Below are 23,820 nucleotides of genomic sequence, written 5' to 3'. Positions count from 1 at the left end.
ACATTTAAGGATGTGTGAATGGACATAGTTTGGTTTCTGTATTTCACAGCTACTAAGAAATGACAGCTCAGCCCAATTATCACAGTACACCTCACAGCAGGTGCATGGCTGCCTCTCTCCAAAGGAAAGCAGCATGAAGGTTGAAAACCTAAACTCTTGTAGACAATGACTTAATTTGCACCGTATTGATTTTAAAGTAACACTTCAGACTAATATGAGAACCCATAATTTAGCTCTGTATAGCCAGGACTTTAGCATTAATCCCAGAAGCACCTTAAATGGTGATTTATCACATAAAAGTCACAAATATTCTTATTTTTAAGTGCTTCTTATGTGCTCTACTATCTTTTGTGATCAATAAAGTGGTGTATTGTATTGCCTATGCAGGACATAAAGTCCATGTAGCTGCTGCTCTTTCAGGGTACACTTACTTTCACTGTTTAGTATGATTACCTGAAGCAAATAGAAGAAGACCTGTAAAAGCTTCAAATCATCACCTGAAGCTTACACAGGATAGAGAACTCTCTCCGCTTTTGATAACACCAATGCTGTCATTTGAGAGGAAGGATAATACATAGCTCCCAACTGTCCCTGATTTGAACAAAGTCCCTCTGTCCCTCTTTTCTCCTCATTTGTCCTTCAGCTTGGTAATATTAATAAAGTTACATATAAAATGTACTGGTTATCTTCCAAAAGTGTTTACCAGTGCTAAACCTTTCATCCAATTTTCAAAATTGCTGAAATGTAAATTTAAAAAGCCAGTATTGTGGAATAGCAGTGGTAAAAAAGAAAGCACTAAGCTTTTTTTATTTTTTATGCCCCCCCCTCCCCCCATAGAACAGAGGGTGCGTTCTATGCCTACATACTTTTGCTAATTGGTGTCCCCCCCCCCACCCCCCCCGTTCCCATTAAAAAAAGTTGAGAGGTATGTAATAATTCCCCTTGCCTTGAAGTAACAGTTATTTGTCTTCAATAACAACACAAACTATCTGTGCATCTGGGTAGATTGACAGTTAAAAGAGCCTGTGGCATTGCCCTCCATCAGACACATAGGTCAATCTTGGCCCTTTAAGGGGTTTAGGATGTCAGGAGGAGGGGAGGATTTATGATCATGCGACCAAAGTGATTGGCTTTCTGTTAGCAGCAGGTAACTGTGGCGGGAGGTGCGCAGGGCTTCTGAACCTTTTCTGAACTTGCCTTTGAAGATTCTTATTTGCCATTGTACATTATACAATCTACCAGTGGTGGCCCATCCACTAGGGGTTCAGGTGCACCCCCTCCCCCATCAATGCATCTAACCCCCTGATTTACATGCAGGGCAGCAGACCATGGATTCCAATGGCAGTAGTGTATTTTTTCGAAGGCAGAGGCTCTAATAGGCTGTAAAAAAGGGGTTCAGGGTGCAAAGCTCACTCAGTTGTGTGACAATAGAGAATTAATATTCGCTATTATCACACTGATTCTCCTCCCAGACAATCGGGAAGTGGGTCTTGAGACCTGTTTCCCGATTGGCCTAAAGGAGAAGCAATCCCATTGGCCGCCATGATGCAGTCGGTGCTCTCTGGGAACACACGGCTCTCAGCCCCCATGCCTCCTTCTCCTCTCAAATCAACGCCGATCTCAGGGGCTGTACTCAGACACCTGCTCCCACTGTCACCCATTGGGGATCAGATCTGAGGCGAGTGACTGAACCATGTACACCTGAAGGGTTAAGTGAGCCGGACATGGCTCCGGACATGGCCAACGACTGATGGAGCACCAACCACCACTGCAATCTACTACAGCAAAACTGACATTTACTTTACTTATGTCTATAAACAAACTACCAGGAATTTCCTTAATATTTACCAGACCCTTATGCTACATAAGGGTCTGATATAGATGTTAATGAGGGATATCACACAACATTTGAAAAAAAAATGGTATTGGGCTTCCCCAAATTCCATATCAAAATGAATTTTAATGGTGAATCCAATGCCAAATGCAAAAACAAGGGAAAAAAAGCCCCTCGAAATAAAGCAACCTCTTCCCTAATTGCATTTTACAGCCCTTTGCTCTTTTGGAATTGTCTGATTGCTGTCTGTGCTGTCCTAGATCTTCTTACCCTACCCTACCCTCTTTATGGAGCTGCTGGTGGTGAGGTGAAGGAGAATATAAAAAAGTGTCACTGGAGTGTAGGCAGCTGCAGCCTACTTTCTCCACTGCAGGTGGCGTTCATCCTCAGCTGCCTTGTAGCTGAAGAAGGTCAAGAGGAACATAGTTTCTTTTTGGCTTCCTGGAACACTGGGGAGGCAATCGGGTTGGATGCAGCCATCTTGGGTCAGGCAGAGCATATTTAAGGCCCTGGCTCCCAGGTTTGGCTCACTTTATGTGAGCGGGTAGCGGCTGAAACCTGCTCTCTTCCTATTACTGGAAACCGTGTACCCAGCTAGGCAGCCTTCTTACTGGGTTTGTTGTAAACTGTTACTGTATTAGTTCAATATCAATCCAAGACTTATTTAGTATCTGACTCTGTGAATTATTGGCATCACACCACGCTGCACGCAACATGAGTGACAGCTTTCAATCTGCTGGGGCTGCTGATATCACATTCAAGATAGCAGTGATTAGCAACATTGTGGGGTCTTCTGGATGTCTACACAAGGAAGGCATACAGACAGAATAAAATAACATGTCTAATATATGTTACTGTAAACACACAAATACATTTATGGGAAGATTGTTGTTGAAATAATTATCTGGTGGGAGGGTTTCTGTTGCTGTCATGTAACATATTCATTGATTACATAATGCTTGTAGGTACTTATTAAAATTCAAGATCCCATCTTTACAAGACCAGCCCACAAAAAACAAGCTAGCTCAAGTTACGACCAACTATACCCTTTTGTTTTTGTTTTTGTTTTTTATTTATTTTATTTATTTATTTTTTTATTTTTTTATTTAAGAAGAGCACCTATATTTAAAAAAAAATATGTGGGCTGCCATTTAGGACCTCTTCTTTTAAGAATGCTAGCTGCCTAGCTGTCAAGTTTATCCAGTGGCTTCAGGATTTTATGAGGCATAGACCCAAAACAACTGACAGGGGTGCTTGCTCCAGAACAGTGACTCAGAATGTCTTGAAGACACAGAAATCCAGGAGACCGGCAAAAGCCTCCAGAATTTCCTTTCAAGGGGCAGTTGGCTATTAAAAAAAGGCTACTGGTTTTATCAGTGCTTTCAAGAAGAATGGGCACTTATTCTCAGCAAGCCAACCCTTCATCTCTGACTCATCCTGGTAACTTAACTTATAAATCTTCAGTGTTAAAAAAAAAAGAAAAAACTGAACTATATATAAAATACATAAGAAGCCAACATAATCCCTTGAGCCGTCTCCTTGGTGTAGCTAATCTGTCTGTGTGTAATCAAAGCCTCAATGGACACAGTATTGTAAAATGAGTCATGCAACAGAGACTTAAATATCACTATTTTCCTTTTCCCGTTTGTCACTCAACCTCTGTGTTCCATTTGCTAAAAATGTCTACTTTCTCATTTACAGTCTGTACTTTTTTTCCACGAGTCGTGCCTGTTGACTCCAGCCCTGAAATATTGGCCCTGTTAGAAATTCTTGGTAAACACTCAATGACAAGTACATGTTAGGCCGCCATGACTGCATACTTCTTTTGCTCAGGCGTCCAACATCGAGAAGTAGAACAGTGGCAGCTCTCAAATGCAGTCCTTGAAGGGAATTGGCAGGTTGGGGCTTTAAGTACTTCTCTGCTTGAACACAGGTGAGTCAATCAGTAGCTAGGTCAGTCTGCCTGAACCAGCTGTTCCTGAGCAGTTGTATTCTAAAACCAGCTGATTAATGACCCTTGAGAGGTAGAGAAGAAAACATCATCTCTTTACAATGTTATACATAAGTAGCACTCTAAATCAAGTAGATAGATTTGTAATGCATAAGACTGTGTTCCAAGATACTTAGAGCAAAAACATTACTTGGAAATTAAAACACATTCATATATTTTAAAGGGCAAGTTCACTATATACAATGTACAATGTAGCGGTCAAAAGATACAGGTGGGAAAATATGTGCTTGGTCCCATCTGATCATGGTGTGTTGATAGTCTATATGGATGAGGGCCAAGAAAATTGAAATAGCTGTTTGTAAATTGGAGAAATTGCTGTATATTTATCCTTTAGTTATTTTATAAACCAATAGCCCTGGATGCATAGTTGACCACTGGGACATAAAGGTGGGATTTAGATGGATTCTCCCACTGAAAACATCCCTTGCCTTTTTATATTTCATGGAAATGCTGATATAAATAACTTCTACCGTCGCTGCTATACACCTCTGTATATTAGTTGAAGATTTTTTTATTCCTGTTGGCTCCTTTTCATAACCCGACTGGTTTTATCATTTAGGTCAGACTCTTTTAACGAGGATGCCCAGGCACCATGAGGTATTTCCATGTTTCTTCAGAGGTGCCTTGGCAAAATGCCTAAAAATTGGGCAAAAATTTTACACAAACTGGAGGTTGGCTCAAACCAGCCTTTTCATTACAAAAAGCCACAGGTTTTCCTTGTTTACCAATGCAATCTTCTAGCCACCGGCATCCTAACAACAAATGAGGGCATCACTTGTTAAGGAGGACATTGGGCACTTGCAAAGCATCCTTGTTTGCCCCTCCCCTACCCATCTCCTTCAGCACTGGGGTCCCATTAGCTGAGTGAGGGAGAGAAGCTGAAGGGCAAGAGAAATATTGTAATACTAGTCAGTACCAATATGTGAGGGCTGGGCTCAGCCCTTTCTTCTCTGAGCTGGCAGCTCAGCTCCAATCTCTCTCCACAGTTACTGAGCTGTTGATCATATCCTGCTCGTTAGTCCTGCCTACTTAAGCCGTCCAGTCCAGAGGAGCTCTGCCTTTGCCTTGGTCAGCATCACAAGAAACCATCTTCTGCATTCCTGTTTAAAGACTGGCTTTGCTGACATCCCTTCTGGCTCCAGATCCTGCTTGCTGTTCTTCTACATTGATCACTGACTTCTGGCTTGGCTGACTATCCGTTCCAGTTACTGAACATTGGCTATGTTTTTACTACGTTTGTTCTTTTTACTTTTATTATTAAACAAGTGGGATTTAACTGTAATTCTGTCTCGGTCTGATTTCATGGTTTCTAACAAAGTGTGCAAAGGTATATTTGTTTTGTATGATTAAATCACCTCAAATTTTGGGTGTCCTATGCTTGTGGATGCTGATGCATTATGTGTAAATATTACTTACGTTTTTTACATTTTAAAACGGGGTGCCTCCTGATTATGCATAATTTTAAAGGGTACCTTGACTAAAAAAAGGTTGAGAAACATTTGTCTAGGTTGTAGAACTATAAATGCTACTCCTAAGGTATTATTACAAGTCTGTGGGAAACCACAGACCTGTGGGCCTCGGCATTGGGAAACATCTGTTTTCTGAAAGCCCATGCTTTGCACCTCTAGGTCTCCATATATCCCAAATATATGGACATGTATATTAACATGTTGCCTAGAGCCACGGCAGCATTACAAATGTTTTCTTTCTAGTGCAGGTTTGAAAATGTCTCTTGTAATCATGTCAGACAAAATCATCCTATTTAGGGCCAGAAGAGTAGTTCAGATAAAAATATGACATGCAGTGATGGTATGACAGGGACCAGTCTTAGATGTTTTCCAGCTAGCAGTGAAACGGCTTCCGTGTAGATTAGTGATATAATAGGTGATTGTGCTACCAGTGGCATTTCCAAGTGACCTTGAGTATATTATAAAAGGCTCTTTCAAGCTACAGCTAACTTGTCTGTAAATCCTCTCAACTACGCTGCTCTTTCCTAGCCTTGTGAGGGGTCTTTGCTCGGCATTATGTCTTCCTTCATTGTAAATAGAGCATAGAAATAAATAGGAGCCAATCATTGTAAGGCAACACCTGAAATATATAATTCGTTTAATTATTTTTAAAATAAGTCTAAGATAAGAAAAATCAATCAAGTGCAAATCCTAAATATATTTCAGGGCCCCAGTACAGACTATATAGAAGGCCTCAATTTCACCCCAAGTTGGAGTTAAAGTAAATTTGTCATGAGGTTAAAGTCATACCCTTTGGCTACCCTACATACCCTTAGACTGCATGCTCACTTGAGCGTTGTATTTTTTGTGCACTTTTTTGTGCGTTTGTCACATGACAGTATGGGGCAGGTCATTCACTTGAATGGGCTGCCCTACGTGAGACAAACATAGCAAAGTAGCTCCTGCACTTTTTTGGCAGTGAGCCTTTTTTTCTATGTGTATTTTGGTGCATTTTTCGCGTGTTTTGCTACCCACGGTTGAAGGGTGAGGTGCCATTAAGAAATAACGGCACTGCAAATATGATGCACATTTTGGCTTGTTTTTGCATGTTTCCAGGAACGTGCTGAAACACACATTTCTGCACGCTTTCCCAGAAGAAGTGAATGCAGCCATATGCATTACAATATGACCATACATTCTTTGTACAATCGATTTTAGTTTTACCAAAACTATGTAATATGGGCACATACCTAAACTATCCAATCAATCTGTACCCTATCAGGCAGGCCCTTGCACTATATAGTTGTTGAGAGCTTAATAGGCAAAACACGTGAAAAATGCACCAAAATACACATAGAAAAAAAGGCTTACTGCCAAAAAAGTGCAGGAGCTACTTTGCTATGTTTGTCTCACGTAGGTTGTACAATCAGTTTATAACATCTGTGGTGAACTTTACACATCTGCTTAAGATCCCCAGGAACCCTAAAGTTCTATCCCTGGACTGTTTACTCAGTTTCCTGTGCTTTCCTATTGGTCTTTTAGAGTGGTTGGTTTAACTCACTGACCAGTACCAAGATGAGATAGTTGGAAAGGAAGAAGCTGGAGGTCAAGTTTCCAAGGATACCTCAAATGGCTGTAACTACTTGTAGGCAGTTAATGTTTCCCTTTAATGGAGGTAGAGTGGTCATGTGGGATGCCTTTTATACAGTCAGCGTTCTCCTTTATATAGTCAAAGGAGTTTTAGTCAGTGGAGTCTGCTGGCTGGTGCCACATAGGAAGAGAAGAGTTCAAGGGTCTTTGTGTGTGCTGCCCTTTGGGTGTGGGGCTGTGTGGAGATCATTGCCCATAATTAACGAGAACTGCAGTTATGGACTTAAATCTGGTTGTGGAGTTGGAGTACTAGCTTGCTCTTCCCCTGTTTGCAATATGTCATGATGTAAAAGATTGATATGTTCTACCTCATCATCATTTGGAAAACTGATTACCATCATTATGGACTGTTTGCTAATGGCTGAAAAGTAAAGAAATACTACAAGAATCCTCTGTGACGAGATGAAGGCTTTACTGGTGCAAGCCTGGTCAGTGGGTGGTAATAAAGGAAAAGGAGTCGCCGCCTTATGGTGATAGAGAACCTCCTCAGGTACCATGTGCCAGGTGGCCCGGGCCCTCGTATATCATGGGCCCTGGATTGCTGTTGAGCTTCTAGAGATTTTATCTGGACCATGTGTAAAACATAGACATTCATGTAAGTACTTTAGGCATGGAGGTTAATATGTTTAGTGACTAGGAGGATGGGAAGGAGAGGTCCAGGACTGCCATCCATGCATGTGAACAGAATGTGGGTTTGGGCTGAACACTTGCACATTTTGGTGACATAAAAAAAAGCCGAGAATCAAGCCTTACATACTTATTTTCAATTCCTGATGGCAATTGAAAATGTTTAGAAAACCTATAAAGCCTTACCCTGAGCTAAAACACCACCCTCACATTTATTCAACCAGTGAAAGAGCTTAATTAACCAGTAGAGCTTATTTGTCAAGTAGTGGTTGCATTTGCTTGTGTAATAAAACCACAGATCACATTCTGATATCATGAGTGTAATGGGTAGGGCTTCAGCCAGGACATAAAGATTTAAACTGGAGGCCATGGCCATCGGATTGAGGTAAATATGCATCTGTTGAGGGAGGCGGATGGTTTAGGTTAGGTCAAGGTAAAGGGGACAAAAAGGATAAATAAACTTTGTTTTAAAGTGCCCTTATTCATTATGAATTAGGAACAATGAATCAAACAATGCCCATTGTGGTTAATGCATTACTCCATTTCACCAGAGGACAATGTGAATACAGCTATGCACACTTCACTGGGTACCACAGTGATGCTTCACACCTTAGCACCTGGTCTGATAGCTATTCTATTGGAGTGGACTATTCTTACCTTAGCAGTTCCCTGGTTTCAGTCGGGACTCGAGATTAATTAAAGGTATGTACTGGGGTGAACCTGTCCTTTTGATCAACACTTAACAAGGAATATATTTTAATGTTCCTTTTTTTTTCTCTCAGATTTCTGCTTGTTTGAATCAACTGTCCTTGTGGAAACCGACGATGATTGTAGATGTACAACTCTGAGGATTTTATATTCTCATGATTCTGACTTTTTCTGATTCAATTCATGCTATCCATCAATTTGAGGTAACTTGCTTGCCCTAGTTATATATTTTATGTCCATTTGGGATTCAGTTGCTACCCCATACAACTGGACTATTCAAATTCTGTGTTGATCTACCTTCTTTTTTGCCAGGTTCATTCATTAATTTACTTATATAAATAGTCCTCCTGTGGTCCTTTTATATGAGCTTGCACTTTTACCTGGGGACTCCGATATTAAGGCTCCACCTACTGGCCATCATTGCTATTGGCTTATATACATCTTTAATACTATCCAGCAGCACATCTTGGTAAGGCTCCTTGCAGACCTATTTTATTACAGTTTTGGCTCATTATTTTGTGGTTCATTTACCAATTGAGACTTATATTTTAGACTAAGTTATAACATCTTTGTATGTAATCATTGCTTGAGTTTGGTTCAATCACCATTTATCAATCCGTCAATAGCAGAATTCATGTGCTTATTGATATACTGTTTACATGTTTTTGTGCATTGTGACTCAAATATGTATTTTTTGATTGTAATTTCTTATATATTTATTTTCTAGTTCATTCATATACCGTAACACTCCTGAAGAAGCATAACAAGCGAAACATGTAGAGTGGTATATTATGGAATGATTAGTTGTTTTATGTTTCACCACCTTGGTGGGATTTTTTGGATTGTATCCATTATTTGAATGATATTACCAATGTTTTTATTGTTTGTAAATAAAAATATATTTTTTTAGTAATAGTAAACTGTTTCTGTGATCCTAATCAACTATAATTTACCAAGCACCTTAAAAGTCCCGGGGTCCCTTCCCGTCTTGTCTACATATAGAGAAGTCTGAGATTGCAGGAGAGGCTGTTCACATGATTTTGGCTGTTCACATGATTTTGGCACGGCTCTCCTTCTCCCAGCTTTTTATTTATTTATTTTTATTTTTGTATTTGAGCTCCGAAGCAAGCAGAATGCAATTCATATTTTTTAAATGCAGTGTAGCATTCTTAAAGAGGAAGTAAACCCTGATGAGTTTACTTCCTCTTTCATTCCCTGCAAAGGTAAAGCATAATGGATTACTATGCATCACATAGTAGTCCATTATGTGTCACTTACCTGACACAGGAGCCAGCGATGTCACCGCTGTCCCATGTAGTCCGGTGCATCCATCTTCTCGGTGGGTCTCGCCGCTCCGCCGCTGTCATTCAGCGAAGCTGCGATGACGTCACTCCCACGCATGAGCATGGGAGCCGCCACTCGCGGCATATCGCCGTTGACCGCAGCGTGCTCAGTGCGCCTGCGCGCTGCTGTCTACGGCGCATGCACCGTAGACAGCAGTGCCTGTCTTTCGGTAAATATCTCCTAAGCCGTGTAGGTTTAGGAGATATTTCTTGGACCTACAGGTAAGCCTTAATCTAGGCTTACCTGTAGGTCAAAGTGTGTTGTAAGGGTTTACAACCACTTTAAGGAATAATTTAGCCTCTGCTTTATAACTGGGGCCCTTTGAGCACTAGTATAGGATTAGAATACTTTATTTTGATCTTAGAACTTTGGGAAATAAATATATAACACAGTCAGCCAACAAATATCTCAGGTTTGATTCAGCTATCCAAACTTTTCCTCCACTTTTCATAGCTAACTCTTTAGCTCTTTCACATTAAAGCAACTTGTATTTTAGTCTTTACTGGTCTTTTAAGATGCCTTTTGAAACAACTGAAACCTCACTTGTCAGCAGCTCATTGGCGTCTCGAAATTCCAGAGCTGTCCACGCAGAGAACTTTCACAAGTGTAAAGCTCAAACTTTCTCTGTTTTGTGACTTTGGGAATTTGCTCTGTGATAAATGCTTCGCTTTCTTCGTGCTAAATGAATTCAAGCAATGACCATGAGATTTCTCGGTCAGAAACGGAAAAGTCATTTGTTACTTTCCAGGCAAGAAATGAATAATCTATAGCTGATTTGGCTTCAGAAGCCGTTCCATGTTAAGCGTTTGAGTCCAATCCACAATTAATAAATGTACTTCAGGGATTTATTAATAACCATTTGTGTGCTGTAGAGAAGTGGGCATTTTGAAAATGGAAGGTTTCAAAAGGAAAACCTGTTATGAGAGCATTATGGGTTTACAATTTGAAAGTCACTGACCCTGAACAAGTACGGAGTTTTGAGAAAGGATTCATAACCTTTGAAATTTTCCACATTTTGTCATGTTGCAACCAAAAACGCAAGTGTATTTTATTGGGATTTTATGTGATAGACCAACACAAAGTGGCACATAAATGAACAGTGGAAGGAAAATGATAAATGGCTTTAAATTTTTTTTACAAATAAATATCTGAAAAGTGTGGCGTGCTTTTGTATTTAGCCCCCTATACTCTGATACCTCTAACTAAAATCTAGTGGAACCAATTGCCTTCACAAGGCACCTAATTAGTAAATACACCTGTGTGTAATTTTTCTTAATATAAATGCAGATGTTCTGTGAAGCCTCCAGAGGTTTGTTAGAGAACCTTAGTGAACAAACAGTATCATGAAGGCCAAGGAACACACCAGACAGGTCAGGGATAAAGTTGAGGAGAAGTTTAAAGCAGGTTATAAAAAAATATCCCAAGCTTTGAACACCTCACGGAGCACTGTTCAATCCATCATTTGAAAATAGAAAGAGTATGACACAACTGTAAACCTACCAAGACATGGCTGTCCACCTAAACTGACAGGCCGGGCAAGGAGAGCATTAATCATAGAAGCAGCCAAGAGGCCCATGGTAACTCTGGAGGAGCTGCAGAGATCCACAGCTCAGGTGGGAGAATCTGTCCACAGGACAATTACTATTGTTGTCACTAAGCATGTTCCTGTCTGCTGCCTGGACCAATGCTCTCCTCTGTGGACAACTGCACTACTAAACCCACAAGTAATATTTTTTTTTTACCCTTTCCTCAATATAATTTATTTTGGAGTGTAATTCTTGGTATGTGCATACTATTTGTTAGAAATATGAAGGGCCTTCAAAAACGATAGGTTGGAACAGGTGGGGTGTCTACTGATACCCACCCACACCTGTGGACATGGGTGTGATGTGGGGGAAGCCTATTTAAGGAATGTCAGTCAGGCCTCAAGGTGATGATTAAGCACAGTGTAGCTGTGCGACACTAGTCCACCTCTGTTCCCGCTCTGCAAATGTGATGTGTGCCATTATTTGTATGGAACTTTCAATAAATGGACTTCAATTACGTCGGTGTGCAGCCAATTTCTTCCTTGAGTCAGTCTTTCGCAGGAGGCAACCCAGGATTTTGCACCCATGTCAGGAGTCTTGTTTAATCGAATTGGATGTGGAGCCACTCACCTGGAGGCACTGATGGGCACTGGCAAGTGGCACTGATAGGTGACACTGATGAGGAGGCACTGAGGGGCACTGACAGGTGGGATCGATGTGCACTGATAGGTGGCACTGATGAGGAGGCACTGACAGGAGGAACTGATAGGCGGCACTGATAAGTGACACTGATAGCCTGTCAATCATAGTCTAGTGATGGGTGGGTGGGGCATACTATGAATCTTCCAGCCTGTTAATTAACTATTGTAGACATGACTAGGAGGGGCAAACTAGGACTCTTCCAGCCTGTCAATCATATTGTAGTGATGGGAGGGCGGGGCATACTATGACTCTTCCAGCCTGTTAATTAGCTATTGTAGGCATTAGTAGGAGAGGCAGACTAAGACTTTTTCAGCCTGTCAAACATACCCACGATCATTCCCGAGTGATGCAGAACAGCAGTCTGCCTATGTAAACGAGACAGTTTGTCGTTCTGACAGAGGAGAAGATGGAGCAGGAACACTGATCTCTGTCTTCCCCAGTCAAAGCACCTCCCCCACACACTTAGCAAGCACCCCCTAGGGCATACTTAACACTTTAATGGCCCCTAATGTTAACCCCTTTCCTGCCAGTGTCATTAGTACAGCGACTATTGGTGTCACTGGTCCCCAAAAAGTGTCAAAGGTGTCAATTAGTGTCCAATTTGTCCGCTGCAATGTTGCAGTCCCGCTGATCGCCGCCATTTCTAGGGAAAAAAAATACATAAAAATGCCATAAAATATTCCCTATTTTGTAGACGCAATACACTTTTCATATTGGAATTTTTGAAACCAAAAATATGTAGCAGAATACATATTGGCCTAAATTGATGAAGAAATATGATTTTTTTTTATTGGATTTTTTATAGCAAAAATTGTTTTAAATATTTTTTTTGCTTAGCAAGGAACACAAGATCTCCATCTTCTCCTCTGCCAGAATGGCAAACTTCTTTGTTTACATAGGCAGACCGCTGTGCTGCCTCGCTCGGAAACAATCACGGGTCAGACTCACTGATTTGCTCCCCCTCTGTCCAATCAGTGCGTGATCGTGCCTCCGTTAGTGCTCGCACTCCCCCCAGTGTCAATTGCATGAAATTACGTACAGGTATGTTGTTTCAGGCAATAGAGCCGACCTGCCGCAGTACAAGAAGGTTAAGCGGTCGAAAATTGATTAAAAGAAATAGCTCATTGGGGGTTTTATGTAATACTCTTAAAGTGTTTCTAAGGCCTTGTTTTTGTTTTTTTTTCTTTAACGCCATGGAACTGGCACCTCCCGGCCCTTTAATAGGTTTAGGATGCGGTGGGGAAGATTTATGATCAAAAAGATTTATGTGAAAAAAAATTGCCCTGCATGAGAAGTAAATAAATCCTACAAGTTATTTTTTTAAAATAAAATGTGTTCCTTTTTAACCCCAATTAACTCTTAAGCAACTCCTTCTTCACCTTCTCCACTTAGCCATTATTATTATTATTATTATTTTTACTGATTTTTGTTTTACTTTTTTAACAACTTTTTTATTTTGTTCATTTTGTTTGTTACTTTTATCAGTTTCGCTAATCAAATGAAATGGGCAATGCTTAGAAAAATCTTTTGTTTTTTTAAAATGGAACAAATTATATATTACAATGTATCTTTTTATTTACAGTGAAACGTCATTTTTTTTAAACTAATATTGGTCAAATAAGAAAATTAAATTAAAGTGGTTCTTCCCCCTAAAGGGGAAGTTCCGCTAATATGATCCCTCCCCCCCTCCGGTGCCACAATCGGCACCTTTCAGGGGGGAGGGGGGTGCAGTTACCTGGATAATCCAGGTATCTGCACCCACTTCTGGGCAGACCGCCGCAGACCCCCCGCAGACACCCCACCCCCCCCCTCCCCCCGTTGTGTTCTGGGAAACACACAGTTCCCAGGACACAGCGGGGGACCAGAAGAGACACGCAGTGCGACTTGCGCATGCGCAGTAGGGAACCGGGCAGTGAAGCCGCAATGCTTCATTTCCAGATTTCCTGACAGAGGATGGTGGCGGGGGCAGCAGCGAGACGAGCAATCGCTCGTCATCTGCCGCCGACATCGCTGGACCCTGGGACAGGTAAGTGTGATTTTATTAAAAGTCAGCAGCTGCAATATTAGTTTTTTATATTTTTTTTTTAGGTGCAGAACCACTTTAAGTTTTTAAACATTTTTACATCCTTTTGTTGGTAGATTAAAGTAAATAAATTTTTTTGCAAAACTAAAGAGAGTATAATACAGTGTTACATAAAATCTCTCAAACAGCAATGTGCATGAGAGCCTCGGCTCCCCGCTGACTCTTACTTCTCATTGGCTGAGGCAGCATCGGGAGCCATTTGCTACAGCTGCTGTCAATCAAAGTCAGTGAGCCAATGAGGAGAAAGACGGGGCGGGCTCCAGCCGTGGCTCTGTGTTTCAGTGGACAGCTCGGGAGTGAGCCTGCTTGGGTGGCTCCACAGCAAGCTGCTTGCTCTGGGGGCACTCGGCAGGAGCATCAAGAAGAGGAGGATCTGGTTTCTCTGTGTAAAACAATTGCACAGAGCAGGTGAGTATGATATGTTTGTTATTTAAAAAAAACAAGGCTTTAATATCACACTAATGTAATACCCATGTAAGTATGTTTGTAAAAATCTCAAATTCACAGAATAAAGAACAGTCATATAGAAAGATGTGGAGTGTTAGTTATGATTTGGAAACACTGATCAATATCAGGATGGTAGTTGGCCATCTATAAAAAAAATTCTGAACACACATATGGGCAGGCAGAGGGCAGTACGGTTTGACACAGTCACCCTAATGCTGTATACAGTACATTACCTGCTAATTGGTTTTGTTGCCCCCTCAACAGGCACCTGCTGGCAAAGCAGTCCAACCATGGGCTGATTGCTGGCCAAACAACACTGCTGTTGGATTTAATAGCTATGATTAGCTATAAATATGTCACTAAATAAAGGGATTAGAGAACAGCCACGGCTGGGGTTGGGAAATGTTGTTATGATGAATGCCTCAATGCACATGCACACTATATAAGGTAAGCATGCACACTATGCCACTGATATGAGCACAGGCTTCAAAGTCATTTGGAAGGTACGCTGTGATCCAGTTTTCTGAATACCTCTGCCAAATAAGATCTTCCATTGTAAAAACAGCTGTAACCCAGATATGCAGTATATTTACACTACTGTGCAAACGTTTTAGGCAGGTGTGAAAAATTCTGCAAATTAAGAATGCTTTCAGAAATAGAAGCGTTAATAGTTTATTTTTATCGATTAACAAAATGGAAGGTAAATGAACAGAAGAGAAATTCAAATCAAATCAATAATAGGTGTGACCTCCTTTTCCCTTCAAAACAGCATTAATTCTTCTAGGAACACTTGCACACAGTTTTTGAAGGAACTCAGGAGGTCGGTTGTTCCAAACATCTTGGAGAACTATCTGCAAATCTTCTGTGGGTGTAGGCTGCCTCAAATCCTTCTGTCTCTTCATGAAATCCCAGACAGACTCCATGAAGTTGAGATCAGGGCTCTGTGGGGGCCAAACCATCACTTCCAGGACTCCTTGTTCTTCTTTACACTGAAGATAGTTCTTAATGACTTTGACTGTGTGTTTGGGGTTGTGGTCCTGCTACAGAATAAATTTAGTGCCAATCACACACCTCCCTGATGATATGGCATGATAGATAAGTATCTGCGTGCCTGTATTTTTCAGCATTGAGCACACCATTGATTGGAGTCTCCAACTCCATTTGCATAAATGCAGCCCCAAACTTGGAAGAAAGCTCCAGCATGCTTCACTGTTGCCTGTAGGCACCCATTATTGTACCGCTCTCCAGCTCTTCGGATAACAAACTGCCTACTGCTACAGCCAAATATTTTAAATTTTGACTTATCAGTCCAGATCGCCTGCTGCCATTTGTCTGCACCCTAGTTCCTATGTGCATTGTTGCTTTTTGGCCATGATTCTTCCATGAAGACCACTTCTGGTTAGACTTCTCCAGACAGTAGATGGACGTACCTGGGTCCTGTTGGTTTCTGCCTTTTCTGTGCTGATGGCACTGCTGGGCATCGTTAGGTGTCGAGGAGAATTAAGCATGATGTGTCCTTTACAGGGGCGGACTGACCATTCAGTCACTCAGGCACTACCCGAAGGCCCCGGGCCACTAGGGGGCCCCATCAGGGTTGCCAGCCTCAGTAAAACCAGAGACAGTATGTAAAAATCTGTGTTTTTTTTTTACATCTGCCTCTGAAATGTCCGTTACTGACATCCTTTTGGTCTAAAAATCCAGAGATTATAGCTGCCCCATCTCTCCAGTACCTTCTCAGCCAATAGAAACATATCTGTGTATACTGTGTGTACATGTATGTGTAACCTGTGTGGTTGTATACTGTGTGTTTGTGTATACTGTGTGGCCCCATAATCTCTGATTGCCTGGGGGCCCCATAATCTCCTATTGGCGGGGGCCCCATGAGTTGTCAGTCTGCCCCTGGTCCTTCATCTGCTGCATTAGGTTTCCTTGGCCAACCACTGTGTCTACGGTCTTCAAGATTGCCAGTTTCTTTGTGCTTCTTTAAAAGGGCTTGAGCAGTACATCTTGAAACCCCAGTCTGCTTTAAATTGTTGCCTGGGAGAGGCATTGCTGAGAATTGATGTTGGTTTGAAGCCAAAGGGTAGTCACACCAAATATTAATTTGATTTAGATTTTTCTTATGTTCCTCCACTTTGCATTTTGTAAATTGATAAAAATAAACAAATAAAATATATATTTTTTAAAACTTGATGAAAATAAGCTTCTCAACGTGTGTTCTTTAAAAAATGTGTTTCTATGTATAATTATAAGTTTTACTGTAGCGCTGATATATCTCATCAGGTACACAGCAGTAAGCACAGTGGTAGCACTGAGAAGTGGAGGACTGGGAAACTATGGCAAGGGAGGCAAAAACAACCAGCTGGCCTTTTCATCGTAGGCAATAGGTAAAGTTTCCATAGTTAGCATTGTTTGTATGTTCTTTGTAGGTTCTTTCCTTTGCCTGTGTGGGTTTCTTCCAGGAACTCCAGTTTCCTTCCACACTTCAAAGACATGCTGGTAGGTTAATTGGCTTATGTCTAAATGGGCCCTAGTATGTGTATCCATCAGAGTAGGTAGGTACCTTAGGTACCTTAGATTGTAGGTACGTTAGATTATATGCTCCTTGGGGGCAGGGATTGAAGTAAATTGACGGCACAAATTGAGTAAATTGACGGCACTATAAAAGTATTTGTAATTAATGGAATGTTGAAAAACAAAGCTTATTTTAACACACTTTACACATATGTATGATAAAAATGTGGATGGTTCACAGGTACTCTGTGAAAATTATATGGACTCATCCACATAAATACTTAATAATATACCATGCCATCATCACAAAAAATTATCATTCAGTTTTCTTTAACAAAAGAGCATGACACAATTTACAATTTTGCATTTTTATAGCATTCATTACCTTTGAAGGTTGGACTGCATTATTAAAAAAGTACAGGTATAAAATTGCCAGCCAGCCAGGGTACTATAAATGAATACAAGAACCTTGAATGAGGTTACTTTATGGGTGGGTTGATCTGCACCTGATGGAATCCTAGATAGTTCTGAACTTCTGATGCAGCTGCACAGATGTTATTTGGAAGAGGACAGCAGGATCATCTGTCTTCATCTATAGGCAGTGCTGGCTCCTGTCCTGAGGTCATTTAGGAACCTCCATTGCACACCAATGTTTTGGGGGGCTATTTTTCATTGGGATCCATTATATCATTGCACTTCCAATAAATTGAGTGCTATTATCCCACTGGAAGCTATTATTCCACTTAATTGCAGAGTAGGGATAGACAAATCTGCCTGCGTTTGATTAGCCAAGGGTTCAGTGAATCATGTTTGGAATTTGGCAAAGTTAACAGCAAATTAATAAATGGTAACCTTAAATCCCATCCCCCAAAATAAAAAACATTCTTAATCCTAAAGGAAGCCTTGCTATAGAAAGGGCAGCAGCTAAAAGTAACCCACTGATCTCAAATCAACCACAAAACAAAATTAAAGACAAAAAGTCAGCAATAATAACTCAAAAAAGACAGAAAAGGAGTTATTTGCACAAATACCTAGCTTTCATAATGAAAGTATAGTTTACTGACTGTTTTTTGTCAGCTTTCCTTACAACATCTACCAATACACTGACACTGTGGCTTCCCTGAACTTCCTTTTAAAGTGTGTGTGTGTGGGGGGGGGGGGGGGGGGGGCTGGCTTATTTAAAAATCCCACTTATGGTGCCTTCTAGGCCTGCTTGCCATAGTTTAATGTCCATGCAGTCCATTATGGTTTAAAATAAAAATAAAATTCTCACATAAATTCAGTCAGAATGCAAAGGTAATCATGCTGGGTCTGACAGTACAAGGCCCTGCCACTGTCAAAATGGAAGTAGAAGTGATACAGGGCATCAAAATTTCGATTGTAAGTGGAGAGAACTATTTCATTCAGCTTTCTCCAGCTTTTGGTATTCCAAGGTTAGCGTCTGGAGTTTGCAGACTTTAAAAAGTTTTGGACGGGAAGAAACCCCCAACCCAGAGTCCAGGTCTTGCTGGAGACCTGCAAGCTGTGAGTGCTAGCATACACAGCCCTTATAATGAAGGACTTGAGCATAGCTCATGACTCCCGTTAGGACACAGGTGTGCCCCACTCAAGAGACAGTACTCGTACTGGAGACAAGAGATTTTATGTCCATAGGGCTGAGAGAATCAAGACGTTTAGGCAAGTGTGGAAGACTGTGATGGTCGAGGTGACTAGTTGAGTCCAGGGGACTGAGTGTACCTTGAGGTCTCAGAGGAGTGAGAAAGCCTGAGAAGTCACTAGATGCCCTTATGAGAGGCCAGGTCTTGGGTCCATGCAGCAGGGTGCTGAAACTAAATAGGCTGAGAGGAGTGACAGAGTCCAGAGAGTCAGCCGGGTGAGCTAAAAGAGGAGCACAGGAACACAGAGGTGCTGTGTGAGACTGTCTGAGGGACTAATGAAAGCCAAAGGTCAAGGTCTGAGGCTTAAAGGCTAAGTTCACCTTTTCTTTGTTTTTTTCTAAATTCCAACTCCCCTATGTACCAATATAGCATTACTTATTTTGCAAAAAAAAAAAAACTTTTCCATTTATTCTACCCATGTTTCCCTCACTCTTTATGAATGTTTAAAAACTGTCCTCCATTACTTCTGCCTTACTTCCTGAACAGACTTTAGGTCATAACACAGGAAGAAGTTGACCAGCTATGGGTAGATGATGCAGGATGTGTGCTAATGAGATTAGCTGGTCAACTCCTTCCCGTGTCATGTCCTAAAGTCTGTTCAGAGAGTATGGAGTAATGGAGAAGGGTTTTTAAACATCCATGAAGAGAGTGAGGTAGGTGTGGGTAGAATAAATGGAAAGCTGTTTTATTTTTGCAAAAGAAGTACATTAATGCTATATTGGTATGTAGGGGAGCTGAAAATTAGAAAAATAAAAAAAAGGTGGACTTTGAAGCCTCTGCTGAAGAGAGCCATGTGGTTTTTATTATTTTTACTGTTTCTGTTTTAGATGGTAAAAAAAACCCTGCGTGGGCATCTGTTTTTCTGTTGAACTTTTTTTGTTTAATAAAAGTGGACCGACAAGCATGGACTCAGTAAAACTGCTTCTACCACTGAGCTAACAATGTCACAAAGATCATACATATTTTTCAATATCCTTTATTTTTTTGGCATGGCGGTGACCACTTCTGATGTGTTATAAGTGCACAGTTTACTAGATATTACAGTTAAAGGCTTCTTCTCCTACCTGTAGTTTCCCAGGTAGACTCCATCTGGATTGAGCATAGGTGCAATTTTAAATATCAGGTGATCTCGGAGAACTCTGGCAATAGGATGCTGACTAACAAGGAAATCGATGATCCCTAAGGGAATAAAAACATGGAAAGCATATCCATTACAATATGTTGGTTTTGGTCATATTCATTTATTTTAAAACAACACATAATATAAGTACCATGGCATCATCTTTTAGGATTGGTTCAGAGCTATATTATATCCGAAAATATGCCTGTTATGTCCATTATGCAAGTTGGTGCTTTACATTGCCATATACTCTAAACGGCACCCCACCATACCTGCGTTGAAGCGCATCACAACGCACAGTAACACACTGCTGATAATGTAACATGCTGGATCAGATGTGTGAACCCAGCCTAAATGGCACATTGTTAAATCAAATCTCTGGGAAAAAAAACTTTTTCATGTCCTTGTTGCTGATCTCCTACCTTCACCAAACTGCCAAATATCTGTAAGAAGGTTTTTTATGTCTTATTTTCAGTGTTATGTGTATTTATATATATATATATATATATATATATATATATATATATATATATATATATATATATATATATATATATATATAACGGTACATATCACAGAGAATGGTATTGTGGTAATATTGAAGTTTATTGAGATTTCCATGTGGGACATTACGGCAATCTGTGTTCATATACAAGGTCTGTCACAGCCCGAAATCTCTGCTCTGTCATCTGGCTTGTGTCTCCTACAATCCCTGCTGCAAATATGACCACTGACCGCACATTTGGGCACTGATGGGACAGCATATTTGGGCTCTGATGAGACCACACATTTGGGCTCTGATGAGACCGCACATTTGGGCTCTGATGAGACTGCACATTTGGGCTCTGATGAGACTGTACATTTCAGCTCTGATGAGACTGCACTTATGGGCTCTGATGAGACTGCACTTATGGGCTCTGATAAGACTGCACATTTGGGCTCTGATGAGACCGCACATTTGGGAACTGATGAGACTGCAAATTTGAGCTCTGATGAGACTGCCCATTTGGGTTTTGATGAGACCACACATATGGGCACTGATGAGACTGCACATTTGGGCTCTGATGAAATTTGCAGTCTCATCAGTGCCCAAATGTGTGGTGATACCACATGTGTGAGACTTTTACACAGCCTGGCCACATACACAGGCCCAACATTGAAGTAGCAACTTCAGGCGTTCTAGGAGCATAAATTACCCTTCTAATCTCTCAACCACCTATTACATTTTGAAGGCCCTGGAGCACCAGGACAATGGAAACACCCACAAAGTGACCCCATTTTGGAAAGCAAACACCCCAACGTATAATCTATGAGGCATAATGAGTCTTTGGAACGGTTCATTTTTTTCCCAAAGTTTTTGGAAAATGTGGAAAAAAAATGAAAATAATTTTTTTTTTACAAAAAGTTGTCCATTTATAAGATATTTCCAACACATAGCATGTACATAGCAAAAATGTCACCCCAAAATATATTCTGCTACTCCTCCTGAGTATGGCGATACCACATGTGTGAGACTTTTACACAGCCTGTCCACATACACAGGCCCAACATTGAAGTAGCAACTTCAGGGGTTCTAGGAGCATAAATTACCCATCTAATCTCTCAACCACCTATTACACTTTTGAAGGCCCTGGAGCACCAGGACAATGGAAACACCCACAAAGTGACCCCATTTTGGAAAGCAAACACCACAACGTATAATCTATGAGGCATAATGAGTCTTTGGAACAGTTCATTTTTTTCCCAAAGTTTTTGGAAAATGTGTAAAAAAAATGAAAATTCATTTTTTTTACAAAAAGTTGTCCATTTATAAGATATTTCCAACACATAGCATGTACATAGCAAAAATGACACCCCAAAATATATTCTGCTACTCCTCCTGAGTATGGCGATACCACATGTGTGAGACTTTTACACAGCCTGGCCACATAGAGGCCCAACATCTAAGAAGCATCATCAGGTGTTCTAGGAACATAACTTGCGCATCCAATTTCCTTACAATCTATCACATTTTTGAAGGCCCTTCATATTTGGTAATTCTTGGTATGTACGTGCTCATACCAAGAATTATCAACTCAAATACCAACACCCTAAAATACATTCTGCTGAGTAAGGGGTAAACAAAAAATTACCTGTGGTTTTAGTAGTCCAATTGTCCACAGGAGGAGAGCCCTGATCCAGGCAGCAGGCAGGGATGTGGTCAGCGACAGTGAATGGAATTGTCCAGGCAGTAGGCAGGAATATTGTCCATCCTGGTAGTAAGCAGGAACATGGTCCAAGTAGCAGGCTATGAAATAATGTGGAAAGGGGTAGAGGCTTCTCCCGCCCAAATCTCTTTGAAGCCTCTGAGTCTCCATTCCCTAATTCGGGAATAAGAAAACTAAAAAATTAATTTTCTTCATCCAGAAAAACTATTCTGGAGCCCCTCACATATGTGAGACCCCTTTGTTCCCACTAGCATAGCAGGGTAAAAGATCAATCCAATAGGCAGGCAAAAAACGTGGTCAAACAGTCCATGGTCAGTTCCAGAGTAGACAGAGGCAGGTACAGTTTAGTGTTAGGCAGAAGCGTGGTCGTATAACAGGCCAGGGTCAGTTCCGGAGAAGGCAGAAGTATGTTTAGCGTTGGGCAGAAGCTTGGTCGTATAACAGGCCAGGGTCGGTTCCGGAGAAGGCAGAGGTATATACAGTTCAGTGCAGTGGCATAAGGGGTGTGGAGGAAAATTACAGGAAATGAGAATTACGTTTACCATACTTCCCTAATAATGTAGAGAAGTATGGTAACGGCGGAAGCATTCACCTATACAGAGGCCTGGTTGGGAAGGACAATCGGGACAATAAAATGTGTTGTCTCTTCTAATTCCTACACTGGAGCACACCCGGCATTTTTTCTGACGTCTGCAGCCTGTTTCACGGGGGGGGGGGGGATTTTGTCAGGAAAGTGGTGCCTGCTCACGCAATCAGAGTGAATAGTTTCTGGTGGGCCTTCAGGGTACAAAAGGGCGGAAATAACTTCTTCTTGGTAGTACAGATAGGATATGGGGTTCTCTGTAGATTTTTGGTAAATAACATAAGTGTTATACATGGCCAAACTGAAAAAGATAAATGGACACTTTTTTATACCAGTGGCGGGATTTTCTTGTGGGAAGGTAGGGTTCAATCATCTGATCGTTGAAGTCCACTCCCCCCATAAACAAATTGTAATCGTAGATGCAGGCTGGTTTCTGGATTGGGCCGTTTCTTCTGGAGACTTCTATGTACAGTAGGTGTCATTATGGATTGTCGTCAGCATGTGGACGTTTCGTTTGTCCCTCCACTTGACAGCCAATAGCTCCTGGTTCCGCAAAGATGCCGTCTCCCCTCGTTGTAGCCTTTCATTGACGAGTTTTTGCGGGAAGCCCTTTCTATTGGCTCTTACTGTACCACATACTGGGGTGTCTCTCCGTGTGAAGATTGCGGAAGAGGGGCAAGCTAGTATAAAAATTATCCACATAAAGATGGTATCCCTTTCCAAGGAGTGGATAGACAAGCTGTCAGACCACTCTTCCGCTGCCTCCGAAGTACTCTGGGCATTCAGGGGGGTGCAGTTGGGAGTCCTTCCCTTCGTATACCAGGAAGGAGTAGATGTACCCCGTGGCTCGGTCACAAAGTTTGTACATTTTAACCCCATATCGGGCCCTTTTGCTGGGGATAAACTGTTTGATGCCAAGCCTGCCTGAGAATTTTACAAGGGACTCATCCACGGAAATATTCTGTTCGGGGATATATAATTGGGGAAATTTTTCAGAGAAATAATTTAGGAGTGGCTGAATTTTAAATAGTTTGTCAAAAGCTGGGTCATTTCGGGGAAGGCACTGGGTGTTGTCATTGTAGTGGAGGAACCGCATAATCATTAGGTATCGTGATCTTGGCATAAGGGATGAGAAGAGTGGCATGTGGTGGACAGGTTTGGTAGACCAATAGGAGTACAATTATTTTTTTTTAAAGTCCCATAGAAAAAGTTAGGCCTAAGAAAATTTTGAATTCCTCTATAGTTAGTTCTCTCCACTGAAAGGGACGGGCATAACTAGAGCCAGGGTTGCTTACTATGTGCTGCTGTGCGTAGAGGTTGCACTGGGCCACAATGGACGATAGTAAGTCTTCGATGAA

The 23,820-nt window shown here is 41.2% G+C and overlaps 1 protein-coding gene across 3 annotated transcripts in view; it reads right to left on the bottom strand.

The window, feature by feature from the left end:
- AGBL4 (AGBL carboxypeptidase 4) overlaps window positions 1-23,820 on the bottom strand; it is a 2,901,779-nt gene that overhangs the window by 577,767 nt on the left and 2,300,192 nt on the right. For all 3 annotated transcript variants that reach the window (XM_077450277.1, XM_077450278.1, XM_077450279.1), the window contains exon 8: window positions 19,617-19,731. In XM_077450277.1, coding sequence (XP_077306403.1) covers window positions 19,617-19,731 — 115 coding nt within the window. The remainder of the gene's footprint in view (window positions 1-19,616; window positions 19,732-23,820) is intronic.

The sequence above is a fragment of the Lithobates pipiens genome, unplaced genomic scaffold (genome assembly GCF_037356315.1).
Source record: "Lithobates pipiens isolate NorthernLeopardFrog02 unplaced genomic scaffold, aLitPip1_a1.2 Scaffold_23, whole genome shotgun sequence".
NCBI classification, from domain to species: Eukaryota; Metazoa; Chordata; class Amphibia; order Anura; family Ranidae; genus Lithobates; species Lithobates pipiens.
This window is presented reverse-complemented; position numbering and strand designations above follow the sequence as displayed.